Source organism: Rhineura floridana, chromosome 1, assembly GCF_030035675.1.
Source record: "Rhineura floridana isolate rRhiFlo1 chromosome 1, rRhiFlo1.hap2, whole genome shotgun sequence".
NCBI lineage: Eukaryota > Metazoa > Chordata > Lepidosauria > Squamata > Rhineuridae > Rhineura > Rhineura floridana.
In genome coordinates, this window is record NC_084480.1 from 213,831,173 (window position 1) to 213,845,806 (window position 14,634).

The 14,634-nt window shown below is 40.4% G+C and overlaps 1 protein-coding gene across 3 annotated transcripts in view; it reads right to left on the minus strand.

Annotated features, from left to right (window-relative positions):
• CAP2 (cyclase associated actin cytoskeleton regulatory protein 2) overlaps window positions 1-14,634 on the minus strand; it is an 87,588-nt gene that overhangs the window by 20,541 nt on the left and 52,413 nt on the right. For all 3 annotated transcript variants that reach the window (XR_009758606.1, XM_061592236.1, XM_061592235.1), the window contains exons 5-7: window positions 9,838-9,981; window positions 9,523-9,608; window positions 7,696-7,801 (exon numbers count right to left, since the gene is read on the minus strand). Coding sequence is in view for 2 of the 3 variants with exons in the window: in XM_061592236.1 (XP_061448220.1) it covers window positions 7,696-7,801; window positions 9,523-9,608; window positions 9,838-9,981 (336 nt within the window). In the remaining variant the exon portion in view is untranslated. The remainder of the gene's footprint in view (window positions 1-7,695; window positions 7,802-9,522; window positions 9,609-9,837; window positions 9,982-14,634) is intronic.

Sequence of the window (14,634 nt, forward strand, 5' to 3'; positions counted from 1 at the left end):
CATAACTTCTCTCTGCTACTCACTAATTAATAGCTTATCTCTGTTTTTGTTGCAAAAAGCTGTCCTGGATTTGCATTCTAAAGATATACACAGAAGAGGGATTTCTATTCCAGATTTTTATTTTGAAGAATATTATATTGTCTGAGACTACTCTCTTTTTGGTCTATTTTATTTTGACGAATCTGTTTTCTGACGACCGCCATTAATTGTTTCGATCCTGGGAACTGCATTTTGTTTACTTAAACATGGAGAGATAAGGCTGTCTGCTCTGTTTATACTGTGATGTCACCAAGTTTGGAGTATTAACCCAATTGTTGCTGAAATAAGAAGTGGTTTTCCTATATTTTTCTTTTAAAATGGCAATTAAGAAAGTGGCTGAGAAGCTGGAAATAACTATGTTTCAGAAAATAATGGATGAGATTGAGATAACGAAACAAAACCTGCGACAGGGTTGTAAGGAGCTGAAAATTGAATTGAGTAAAATGAAGCAGGAGATTAAAGATATAGGGGTCCCTGTGAGAGAGGTGACCCTGGAAGGGGTCCCTGTGAGAGAGGAGACCCCGGAGATTGGAACAAACGTGGAACAGGAAAAAGATTTGGAGTCTATGGACTTTAGAAATAAAATTTATTGTTTGGAGACACAGGAGATTAAAGACATAGGGGTCCTTGTGAGAGAGGAGACCCTGGAGACTGGAACAGGGGTCCCTGTGAGAGAGGAGACCCTGGAGACTGGAACAGGGGTCCCTGTGAGAGAGGAGATCCCGGAGATTGGAACAAACGTGGAACAGGAACAAGATTTGGAGTCTATGGACTTTAGAAATAAAATCTATTGTTTGGAACTCAATGTTATCTCTGAAGAAATTAATGAAGATTCTAGAGATAAAGTTATCAATGGCATGGATAATCTTCTGGACTGGAATGATGTGATGGAGCCCAATATAGAGAAAATCTATGGAATTAACTGCAGCCATGTGACAATGGAAAAACTTTCAAGAGATGACCCAGTGTATTTTGAAAAAAAGAACAGAGATATGATTTTACAGCAGTATTTCAGCAACCTATTCAGAATGGATGGCAAGAAAATATTTGGGATAGAGGTAATTCCCATCAGACTCTTACTATATGACTATGGCTTTGACAGCAAGATTATTATGGAATACTGATAATGGAAGATTGGATACTGAAATTACTGGACTTAACAAGACTACTGAAGATGGAAGATGGAAAATGGAACTAATAGGGATAATAGAACAATGGCTACTGAAATTACTGAACCTAACAGATTCTGATGTGATGGATTAATTGAAATGTTTATTTTGACTATGGTTATGACAACAAGATTATCATAATTAGTAATGAGATGGATTAATCGATATGCTTATCTGGAAAAAAAAATTTGATAGATATATTTCTTAAAGAATTGAAACCTCTCTTTGACTTTTTGTGGAAAGAATAAAGTAATGTTTATGAGATTTGATGATTAAGTAAGATAACTACTGGAGGAAAGTGATTTTATAATATGACTTAAGAGACAGGATTGTTATATATTATAGACTTATAACTGATTTGATCTTTGACAAATGGGAAGTCAATATTTTACTCTTTATTTTTTATTTTTGTTTTTTTTTTCTTTTTTTCTTTTTGTTTAACTATTTTTGATTTTGTTTTTTGTCTTTGAATGTTTTATGATTTTGTCTTGTATGTTTTATGAAAATCTGAATAAAAATTATTGAAAAAAAAAAAAAAAGAGGTTCTGGTATATCCACTAGCCCAGCCTTTCCCAACCAGTGTGCCACCAGATGTTGTTGGACCACAATTCCCATCTTCCCTGACCATTGGCAATGCTGGCTGAGGCTGATGGGAGTTGTGGTCCAACAACACCTGGTGGCCCACTAGTTGGGAAAGGCTGGGCTAGTGGATATCCCATCACTCAATTTTCCCACAGAAGCTTGTCTATCTAAGCACTGATTACATGAGGAGACCACAGCAGCATGTATGTCAATTCACAGACTTCAGCATACGAACCCCTACAAGAAAGACGTGCTATAGCTTCTCAAAGTTCATCTTCTCTTAATCTAGCAGGTGTTTGCTATTGCAAGCAATTCTTTGCATTAAGTGTGAGCAGATGTTTAAAACAATGTATCTTTATAAAAAGCATTTAAAAAGCTATTTAACTAGCACAAATGGTTACAACGTCTGTCATCTGGGTTTATGTCAGCTGCCTGCCTTAGCAACAGCTGCTCTCTCGTTACTGCCCGTTATATAGTTTAGTCAAGTAAGATATGAAAGTGGTGGTGCCAAAGTATCTGTTGGTGGTTGTTCTCATTTGCAAATAAGATCCATTTGTTGTCAACCATGAAATTGTTTGAAAGTAAGTAATTCCAAAAAACACGAACGAAATCAGGATTATGGTTTATAAACTCAATAAAAAAATTTCTTCCGAAGGGAACTACACTGTATTTTTAAGTGTTAAGTGTATCATTAATTTTCTGAGAAATATTTATGTAGAACGGATACTAGATTAACCTTATCAGTACTTAACTGGCAATAAACCCATGTCCAGGAAATGAGGGTGTGGGAGCTAAATGCTCCTGCCCTGGGAATGAGGTCCTCGTGTCAGCAAGGGGGGGAAAAGGAAGCTTTCTAAGGATGAATGTTTTGCTCCTAAACTTCTACCACCTTCCACTGCAGATCAGTTTAAAAGGTGGGGGAGAGGTACCGTTGCAGGGGTTCCGATAAATGATAATCACACATACTAACCTTGATCTCTAGCGAGTGGGAGTTGTGAGTGCCCACACTTGAACAGACACCACCTAGGTTTCTTGCACATATAGGAAACACATTGGTATCATTCCCCATTCCACTGGCAGATGCTTCATACTCCTACCTTCACTCACTGGAGGTCAAAGTTAAGTATGTGTCTGCATGGGGGTGTTGATCAGGGCCCCTGCAATCACTTTTCTTGACCTTAAATGAACTCCTTTGAGCCCAAGATCTAGCAGAACTAGGGCTGGCTCCTGCATACATCTCTCTGCTGCTAAGGACGATTCCTGATAGTTGACGGAAAGTGCACATGCTCTTCCCTTGCACAATGTCAGTGGTTTGACCTCCATTATTTTTCTGCAAGGCATCCATAACTGATATAGCCTTGGGTCCTTCTCTTGCCCAATTTCCATCTTCAGTCATTGACATTTGGATAATCAAGCTTGGAAATAAGATATAGGTATTAAAAAGAACAATATTCAGTAATTGTCTATATACCACTACTGTTTATCTCACTCAGTTGTAAAAATAATAAAAAAAAGGTTCATTATGCCTGCATTTGTATCTCTGCCTTTCACCAACCACTGTGTGGTCCAATGGATGGTGCCAGACTTTAGCTTGAGTTCTATCCCAGCTTAGACATGGTCATTTTGTGTGGCCAAAGGAAAGACACTCACTGACAGTTCTAGTTCCCTTCCGTAAAGCAAGATATTAAAGAACTACCATATGAGGATTAGCAGAAATATGTACATTGTTGGTACTATCAAATGAAAAATATAGCAATACATTATTATGTCCCATGAATATTTATATTTCAAAACACTGTAAGACAGTCTGAAAAATTGGAACATTTGAATTTTAAATCATAATTCTAGCAAGCAGAAGTCAAATCTCTGCATTATGTTTCATATGCTAATAACAGTAAGTTAATTTTGTGCATGTGTGCATAATCAGCATGTAGACATTTGACTTGTGAATGAGGGGGACAGGTGGTGTGAACAATGACATAAATGAACTGAAAATCTATCCCCTCAAGAAACCAATTATTGGGAGTCTCAAAGGAGAAATTTTCATTCTCCTAATAAAAATATATTAGCACTACAAACTCTTATAATCCTAGTTACATGCTTAATATGATTACAGAGCTCTATATTGTCCTCTTCATACATATGCACACACATAAAGATGAGGATTGTGAAGCTCAAAATATCATGTAACAGCCTACAGGAACAGGTGGACTATGACACAGAGACATAAATCTTTTGTTAAGGTGTTTCTTCTGTAAATGTATACTAGTGTTGGCTCTGTTAACTACACCATTTAGACCACCTGTCTGCAAGCATTCCTGCTGCCCAATGATATGCAAGTTACAAGGTGAAACAGCTGATGATTGCTGGCTTTATACAAAAATCTAATCCATTTTGGCGATTAGCTGTATGGACTATTTTATCTGTTTGTCTGAAGCCATCTAAAAAGAAAAAAGACTAGTGCCATTTATCACCTGTTCAGGATTTGCCATGTGCGTGTACAGAGTGTGGGTGGCTTTCTCATAATTGCAGTGTTATCCTACTAAAATAAATATAATTACCAACCTATAGACTGAGATGGAATTTATTCCCATTTTCTAAATGATTTCATTCATTACAGATTAGTAGTGAGCTGATATTGTTAAAAAGGCATAAGACTTGACATCTTCAATTTTGAGGTTATAATGTTTTTAAAAATTATATGATGAATAAACTGCACTGAACTAAAATACCGGGCATTCCTCAAAAGGTACAGATGGAAAAGTAGCTTCTTACTAAATGATAAATGCTTATCACAATATGGCACCATGCAGAAGACAAGAAGACAACAAAGGATCTGGATGAGGCCACACAGAAGTAACCAAGTTACTGAAATGAACTCTTGAAATATTTTCAGTCTGCCACTCCTGGTTACTTTGCTTACATATAGATGCCTTACACCAGCATGCACCTGACCTGGAAGGTGGCACAGATGTTGGCACTATATGGGCACAGAGCCAATCCAGTACTCTGGTGTGATCACACATCTCTCCCCCTCTCTGTAAGTGCCAGTGACTCCGCTGCCAGGACATCAGGTGTGCAGCACCCCCCCCTCCAATGGCCAAAACTGCCTTATGCCTTAAGGCCAAGCTACACTTGGCCATTAATCATGTTGTGTCACCTGTCCTTGAGTGAAAGCTTTTTTCTTCCGTAAATTGTCAGTTTGGGATCCCCATTCTGGATTGGGATCCTGGGATAGGGTCAGAGGACTTTAACCTTTTGCCACTGCGGTGGTCTTGATCTGGATTGAGGGCCCTGAGGCCACAACTTATATTGAGGGGAAAGTTCCCACTGGAACAATGGGAGCTGTTTTCCAGGGTAAATGGCAGATGCAGGACCTCTGATCTAAATCAGGACCACAGCAGGAGGGAAAGGATGAAAGCCCCTACCAGGTCTCAATCCAGATTGGAGTCCCCACCCTGGCAATTTGGGAAAGAAAAAGATTGTCCCCAAGGACAAAATGTGATAAATGGAAATGGACTGCCTTCAAGTCGATCCCGACTTATGGTGATCCAATGAATAGGGTTTTCATGGTAAGCAGTATACAGAGGAAGTTTACCATTGCCTCCCTCTGAGACTAGTCCTCTCCAGCTGGCTAGGGCTTCTCAGCTTGCCACAGCTGCACAAGCCAGACCCCTCCTGTCTGCAACTGCCAGCTGGGGGGCAAGTGGACTTCTTGGGACTATGCAGCTTGCCCACGGCTGCACAGGTGGCGGGGCACGTAACCCCTGAGCCACTCACTGTGGGGGTGATCTTTAGCTGACCCTTGACACCCAGGAGACACGAGTGGGAATTTGAACTCACAGACTCTGGACTCCCAGCCAGGCTCTCCTCCCCACTGTGCTATACCAGCTGCTGCAAAATGTGATAAATATGTGCATTTTGGCTCTGGTTATAAAAATTCAGTCAGTTTCTGAGGCTGCATTCAGACATGGGGTTTACTGCATTAGTTTTGCAATGCTTCTGTCCTGTGGCATTATGGAACTATGGCTTTTTGACCAATATACTCCCATATAGCGCTAAATTTCATTCACACCAGTGGGAGTGGTGTGACATAACAAGCATCATTGGACATACCGCAACTCCCCCACCCTTTCCATGCATGTGCACTTCTGTTCCCCATGATTCATCACATGGTATGCTACAATACCGCCCAAAATTTTGTTATTTGAGTGGTGGGGGCACAATCCATTAAAACCAAGGGAAACTTACAACGCAAAACTCCTGAGATATTCCAGGTTTCTGGGATTGCACGTGGATTTTTTTCTGGAAATACCACGGAAATGAATCCTAACCCTGTGCTAGGTGTCACTAGATTTCCTGAAGTGGACTTCAAAGATCACACAAAATACAAAAAATTAACAAGTAAGGAAACCTTGGGAAGACAAAATAAAGTGCCTTCTGAATGCAGCCTCTGTCAATTCTGCCTGATAAGGCTATGACCCATATTGTACGCAGGAGCTGTCTGTGGTCACAATGTTCCAGCACTTATGTAAAGCAGATTCCCCTGCCCTTTCAGAATCTCAAAGCCAAGTAACAAAACCAATCTGGCATGGCTGAGAGGAACTAGACTGAGCTGAGAAGTTGCCAACAGTAAGTGTTGTGGTATGTGTTGGCTGAGTTACACTGGGCGCGTGATGAAGCAATTACACAGCTGCCTTTCTTGTCAACCAATTGCTTCACCCCACCAGTTTGGATTTCTACTTTCCTTGAAAGTGTCTGTTTTTGTAATGAAACAAACCACAACCCAGTATATCAAATATCAAACATGCCTTCATTCAATAGGAGTTTGTAGAGAACGTTTAGTAGACTTAAACAAGTGTGAGATGTACACACTCTTTATCATTTATCCTAGTGCTGATACCTAAATTCGGTTGGCAACATTACACATTATTTCATTACCCACTTAAGAGAGACGGCAAGTAATGGTAGATCTACCAAAAGCTTCTTTTTCCTCGTGGTAAAATTCTGCAAGAGGGGATCCTCAATTAGTCGTTCCCAAGGATCAGCGAGAAAGATGGATCCTAACCCAGATAAATACTCCAGATTAAGAGAGTGTCAGTCTTCTGGACCGGGATAGCCTGACCACTGTTGTCAACGCACTGGTAACCTCTAGGCTGGATTACTGTAATGCACTCTATGTGGGGCTGCCCTTGAGGTTGGTCCGGAAGCTGCAGCTGGTGCAAAATGTGGCGTCGGGACTGCTCACTGGGGCAGGGTATCACCAACATGTCACCCCCTGCTGAAAGAATTGCACTGGCTGCCCATTTGCTACCAGGCCAAGTTCAAGGTTCTCGTTTTGGTGTACAAAGCCCTATACAGCTCGGGACCAGGATACCTGAAAGACCATCTTACCCCTTATATACCCAGTTGATCACTGCGCTCTGCAGGTGAGGGCCTCCTGCAGCTACCATCTTATCAGGAGGTCCATTCTGCACAACATAGGAAACAGACCTTTAGTGTGGTGACACCTACCCTTTGGAATTCCCCTTAAATATTAGGCAGGCGACATCTCTGTTATCTTTTCAGCGCCTTTTGAAGACTTTCCTCTTTCAACAAGCCTTTTAAGTTGAGTCCTATCCCAGTCTGCGTCTGTGTTAGAATTGCTTGTTAATGTTTTTTTTAATAAAGTTTTTAACCCTTTTTAAAAGATATTTTTAAAGCTTTTTTTAAAAATGTTCTTAATGTTTTGTTTTAATGTATTTTAAAGTCTGCTTTTATGATGTTTTAAAGTGTTTTTAGCACTTATGTTTGCCCTGGGCTCCTGCTGGGAGGAAGCGTGGGATATAAATCAAATAATAAATAATAAATAAATACATCTGACTTTTCTTGCATCGGAAGGAAAGGCAAGAAATACAGCACTTACGGTTTTACTCCAGGTGAGCCCAGTAGTATGATATTCTTTGATGTATGCCTGAAGTTCTGTCCAGATATTCAAGAATGATTTCACCCAGTCAACATGATGCAAATCACTGTAACATAATGGAAAATATTTCTACATGCATTAAACATCGTGAAGTGCAATTCTGTAGTCCCTGGGAGGCACCACAGGGACCATAGGATATTGCAGATACAGTGAAGAAGGAGCTCTGCCAGCAGAAAAGGAGGTCCACAATCAGAGGCCTCTTTATTGCAGCTGCAGAAACAGCAACAAGCCTCTGCCATCAGTGCTCCAACAGTAGTAGGATGGGGAAAGAAGCATTTGGGGGCATGTTGAAGGAGCCCCTTCCCCTCACATATCCTTAACAAAACATACCAGCCCTGGAACTGGCATACTTATTTTCCCTCCAGCTACTCCACTCTAACCTCTTCCCTGGCTTGTGCGAGCCATTTTGAGCTGATGGTTCTTCCACCACGGATTCTCCCTCACCCATAGGATTGATGGCCATCAAAATCAACACTAAAATGACAAAAATCAAATTTTGCCACAGGCTTCAGGTTGGAATGGTCTGAATTATTTAAATATGCCGCCCCCCTGGGCTCCTGCTGGGAGGAAGGGCAGGATATAAATCAAATAATAAATAAATAAATAGACAGATAGATGCATAAGACAATTCAATGGTGGTTTCTCACAGCCAATTTCATAAGGATACCAGTGGCTTGAGGATTGCAGCCTTCCTTAGCAAATGGGCTCCTACTGGGAGGAAGGGCAGGATATAAATAATAATAATAATAATAATTTTAAAAAATTACATTCTCCTAGTGATCAAGCTGCAACATTTTGGTTCTGTTAAAAATGTGATTCTCTCTCCCCCCCGCAACAATATATCCATTTCAGTTGTGAGTGCTGGCTGGAGTGTGGTTACATCAGTTTCATAGACCCATATTGGATAGTGGGTGTAATATTACTAGTGCTGAATTAAAGTGGAGACTGTGGCTTCTCCCTGAAACATCTCCCCATCACTGTGCATGAATTGGCTCCATTCATGGCTGCCTCTCACTGCGTTTTTCTCCTCAACTTTTGTGCTGGGTGGTCATAGGAACTAAGATTCACTAATGCTGCCAGAGCATACGAAGCCCAGCCACATATTTGGGATCACAAAAGCTTGCAGACTATGAAATCTCCAGTTCAGTTAGGAAAATATAGTAATACACCTTACGAAGCAAGGCTTTATCTATGTGCTCCAGGAGCCCTTTATAGACCCCTAGAGAGGAATTGACATGTTTGTGAAATGATGTGGATAAATACAAAATTTTAAAAGTGGCCCTGTTTGAAGTTGTTAAAAAAGGTAAAGGTGTCCCCGCACTTAATAGTGCGAGTCATTTCCGACTCTTAGGGTGGCGTCTTGCGACGTTTACAAGGCAGACCATATATATGATGTGGGATTGCCAGTTCCATTCCCAGCCTTTCTTTACCCCCCCAGCATATGCTGGGTACTCATTTTACTGACCACGGATGGATGGAAGGCTGAGTGGACCTCAACCCCTTTTACTGGAGATTCGACTTCCTCCTTCCATTGGAATCGAACTCCGGCCATGAGCAGAGCTACGGCTGCGTTACCGCCGCTTACCACTCTGCGCCACAGAGGATCTTTAGGCTGCTAAATTTCAAATAGTTTAGAACACAAAAATGTACAAAATAGTGTGCACTCCCTATATACTTTCTGTAGTTGATTCAAAATAACAGGATATTCTTTAGAACCTGATAAAACTGGAATTTTACCAGAGAAAAGTATAAATTTTTTAAACTTACCTATGTTTGTAGTCTTTTAATACCCTGTTAGTATAAAATGTAGCAGCATCATTCATCTCCTTGACATAAGGCCCTGGTTTAGGAGACTAAGGAAAGGTAGAGGACCATCACATAAATGTCGCACAGTGAATTTTGAGAGAGAGAGAGAGGAGAGATAAAATCAAAAGGCAGTACCTTGCTGCATTTTAGAATGCAGCCATTAAGATTTTGAAACATGGGCTGGGGGGAACAACAGTCTGAACAACTTTAATTTATTATTATCTTAGCACAGCATATAAGAAGTTTTTTAAAAAATCAACTAAATTCAGAACTTACCATTGCTATCCACCCAAGAGCTGGAATGCTTTCACTGACAGATGACAGATGATTAAACATTTTACTTCCTCGGTTCCTCTCTCTGAACATCTGAATTTCCTGAATCTTGTCTGATACTGGTTTTAGAAGAACAGCCACTTCACTCTGCAATGTTAAAAATGAAACTGTTGTTGTTGGCAGAACAGAAACATATTAGATCTGCAGAGTGATGGAGTGATCGAGTAAGAAAGGTGCATAGCTGACAAAGATCAGCAAAGTGGGGCACTGGCCAATGATCTCCAAGTTCAGAGGTCCAATACTGCCTGCCGATTAGTCTGGCTGTATGACTCTCAGAAACTTCTTAGCTCTACCTGTTCTGCTGCTTTCCAATAGAAGTTTAAGTACCACTGCTATTATACTCATGTTAGCTCCAAACCTGTGGATCCACAGACATGTACAGCTCAGGCCTAGTGGCCTGCACAAATTAGGGTTGCCACATCTCCAGTTTTTGCCCAGAGACTCCAGTTTTTGGGGGTCCTCACTGGCTCTGCGGGTGAGTCAAGTTAATCTCCGGACTCTAGCTTTCTTTTTTTTCTTTTAAAAAAATTTAAGTTTCTAGGTGGTCTGGTTCAAAAAATATAGACCAACATGTCAGCCACCCCCCTCATAACTTCTGTTAGTACCGGCTGCTCTAATCCCTGACCTCTCAGGTTTTTAGTCAGTAAGTGAAGTCAGGGTTGTGATTGACAAGATCTGTTGATCCCCAGGCAATACCTAAACCCCATTTCAAGTTCTGAGAACAGTTTCCTTTTCCTACTTGTCTCACATCAGGAATTCAGTAAATATATAGCTTTCAGCAGCATAAAGAGTACTTTCTCTGTACAGGATTAGGACTTGCTTCTGAGCAAACATGCATAGGATTGCATTACTACAGAAGATAACAGCAGGATCTTGGTGGGCATACATAGTAAACAATTTTAGTTATAATTATAATAAAAGTGTACATGCAGTTTTTTTTAATTACTTGCAAAAATGGCATATTATACATTTTATAATTTCAAATAATTTTTGAAGTTTTAAAAAAGTGTACATGCTGCAGTGTTATACTTTTCTAATTAAAGAGTAAAACAAGTTTAAATTTTACTGGACTGTTGAAGAGGGCAGTTTATTTGTCTTATTCATAATCTGTTTTGAAAACCTTCCCAATATGAACTTTTTCTGGAGTGAAGCTGCAATGCTAATTCTACATACCTGAGGGTTAACCCCACTGAATTCAGTTGGACTTACTTTTGAGTAGACATGGTTAGGATTGTGCTGAAAGTCAGTGGGACATTTCAGTGAACATAGAAAAGGATTGTGTTGTAAATCTTTCCCCTCCAATCCTTTTTTTTAAAGCAATTAGGTAGGTCTTACTTAGGTGTCAAGAGCCAGTGTGGTGTAGTGGTTAAGGTGTTGGACTACAACCTGGGAGACCAGGGTTTGAATCCCCACATAGCCATGAAGCTGACTGGATGACCTTGGGCCAGTCACTGCCTCTCAGCCTCATGAAAACCCTATTCATAGGGTCGCCATAAGTTGGAATCGACTTGAAGGTAGTACATTTACATTTTTTACTTAGGTGTCACTGCTTTTACTAGGCAGGAAACTAATACTTTTTTTAAAAAAAAGTTCTGTAAGGACCAACTGGTTTTGATAATAAACTATTGTATGGGATGTATGTATTTTTACATCTCCAGTGTGTGTGTATATAGAATATTTTCCACAACCCTGTGAGGTAGGGTTGGAAATCAAGGCAGCTCACAACAAGAAATAAAGCCATTTAAAATCCAATAACCAAAACACAAGCATAAAAAAGTTGCAAAACAGCTTAAAGTAGCATGATTCTGAATTTTGGATTGGGTGAGTGAAGTTCTTTATCACTGAATTGCAGTCCTGTGCATGGTTCCCTGTCTGAGTAAGCCCCATTGAATACATTGGGACTTGCTTCTGAGTAAACTTGCATAGGATTGCACTATAAATATTGTTACAGGTTGTGTAAATAAACATCTTTGACATTCATGCTTATATAAATATTTCTTCATAGTATGTCTTGATATGTATCTGATTTCACACTATGGCTGTAAATCATTATTTCTTCTACATTTTAAGTATGCCCTTCTTCCTTGGGGTGGTCATGGTCCCCATCTGTTGTTTTCACCCTGAAGGGCAGATTAGGCTGAGAGATGGTACATAGCCCATGGTCACCAAGTAAACTTTGTAGTTTATTTCCATTTTAAAATTTAATTAAAATGATTTATATGCAGCCAAAGTTTATGAAGTAATGCAGATCTACATAATACATTTAAAGTATATCCAACTCACATTTAAAGCGCATGACTTCCCCCAAAGAATCCTGGGAAGTATAGTTTCCCCCTCACAGTTATAGTTCCCACCACTCTTAAAAAACTACAGTTCCTAGGATTCTGTGGTGGGATTCATGTGCTTCAAATGTATATTGAATGTGCTTTAAATGCATGGGGTGGATCTGTCCTAGTATGCTGCACATTCATTAGTGAATTGAAAAGAACAATTTTAACAGATACTTTTTAAAACAACGCTGTAGCTCAGTGGTAGGGCAAATGCTTTGCATGCAAAGGTCCAAAATTCAATGTCTGGAAGAGACTATTGCCTGGAATCCTGGAAAGCCAATGCTAGTCCATGTCATCAGTACTGAGCTAGATGGTGCCAAATGGCCTGACTCAGTATAAGGCAGATTCCTATTCCTTTGTACCTAAAAGAGGAAAGAGATCCAAGGGCCACAGTGACTCAGAAATTTATTCATATATTTTATTTACAACATTTATATACTGCTTTATTGTAAAAAAAAACCTCAAAGCGGTTTATAGAAGAGATTAAAGCAATAAAATTATTGGCAAAAACAATTAAAGACAGATATTTGAAAACATTCCAAAAAATGAAACCAACAATGAGTTAAAAACAGATAAAAACAAAAGCTTCTACATGCCTGGGTAGGCTTGCCTAAACAAAAATGTCTCTAGCAGGTGCCAAAATGAGTACAATGAAGGTGCCTGCCTAATGTAAATAGGCAGGGAGTTCCAAAGCGTAGGTACTGCCACACTAAAGGATTGATTTCTTACAAGAGCAGAAAAAGTATTATGTGGCACCTGTAACATGAAAAGCACACACTGAACTTGGCCTGACAGCAAATCGGCATCCAGTGCAGATTTCAGAGCAGAGGTATTATGTGCTGACAGGGTCTCACTCATATCAGCAATCGTGCTTCAACATTCTGCACTAACTGCAGCCCCAGGGTCAGGTTGTGCTGCACGGGGATCTCTGTGACCTTGGCTGAGTGGCTGCCAGGATTTTTTTTACTTTTGCTTAGGATACCTGACTGGTTGTGAGAAGCTGAGTTTTCTGTCTTACTCATAGGAATCTTGTTGTGGTTGGTATGGTATTGCATTTAGGAAATCATCACTGTCTTTTCTTTTTCTATTTGTGTTTCATTTACCTCTGACCTTACTCCCTTACATCCATAGAAGCAATAACAGTGGTTCCATGTGGTCATCTCAAGCCCCTTAAACCCACTGATGATGCACCTTGTTATTTGCATGATGGTTTACTTCTTGCCCAATGGTGGTAAAAGAGAATTCACATACTGGAAAGTGTGGCTTCAGTTGCTGTTGTTCCCAATCTACTGCCTATGAAGGCAGACCAAACCGTGTGTGTTTTCTCTCTGTCAGTTGTTACTCACTGGAATTTGGTCGGCTGTCAAAGTGTGTTTATAACCTTTCTCTGCAGTGCTCAAGTATGTAAAGAGGTTTGGAGCAGCTACATTAAAAGGAAGGTAGGGTATTCCAGGCAGGGGATTGCCAACCCTGCTTTGATATCGATATCACTGCAGAGGATCTCTAGTTAAGCCTTACCAACAGCACAATCCTAACAATATCTACTTAGAAGCAAGTCCTGTTGAGTTCTATGGGGCTTAGTCCCTTAGTAAGTGTGTTTAGAATTGCACTCTTCAGGGGCATCTATCTTTACTCTTGAGTGCTCCCATCTAACATCACCACAACACTAGGCTTTCTTCCTACAATGGCCTTCTGGTGACTAACCTGGCCTGAGGGCACTTAAACCCTTCTTGCCAGAAGCAAGTAAGCTAGGTTAATTGTTCCTTACCCAAGCTCTTTAAGCATGTGAGAAGAAATGAACCTGTCACTTCAGCTGGACCTGGAAACACCCTCATTTAGCTAAGCTTTCTATCTTAATTTCAGATCAGAGAATTTTTTTTTTGTTCGAGTGATATGCTCCAATCACCTGTGGTTGATGCTTAATGAATCTTGCTTAATGACATCACTAGGGCCCACCCCATGACATCACTAGGGCCCGCCCCTGAAATCTCAGAGTTTGGGATGCTTCTGACCTTGCAACCCCAACACAAGTGGAAGTGTGGAGAGGGAGGCACAGTAGCAGCAACTGCATAATCAACTTCTGCACATAGCAGGAGCAGAATTGAGTATGCTAGCCACCACTCAACAAAATGAAGATATGGAGCATGGAGGAGGAGACAGACTGAGTGCCTGCCACCCAGCTGAACCTCTGGTCTGCACATCCAAATCTAAGAAATTTGACTTATGAATTGCCCAGTTTTGAGTTTCGGCAGCATTACTAATTAGAATAATGATCAGGGCTGTGCTCCATACTTGGACAAAGCCCGAATAACAAACCAAGCTGGGCTTCTTCAGCACTTATTTGTGATGATACAGATCAGGCTGAGTCAGCTGCTGCTTCGTATAGGGTGGATAACGCATTTCCAGATAT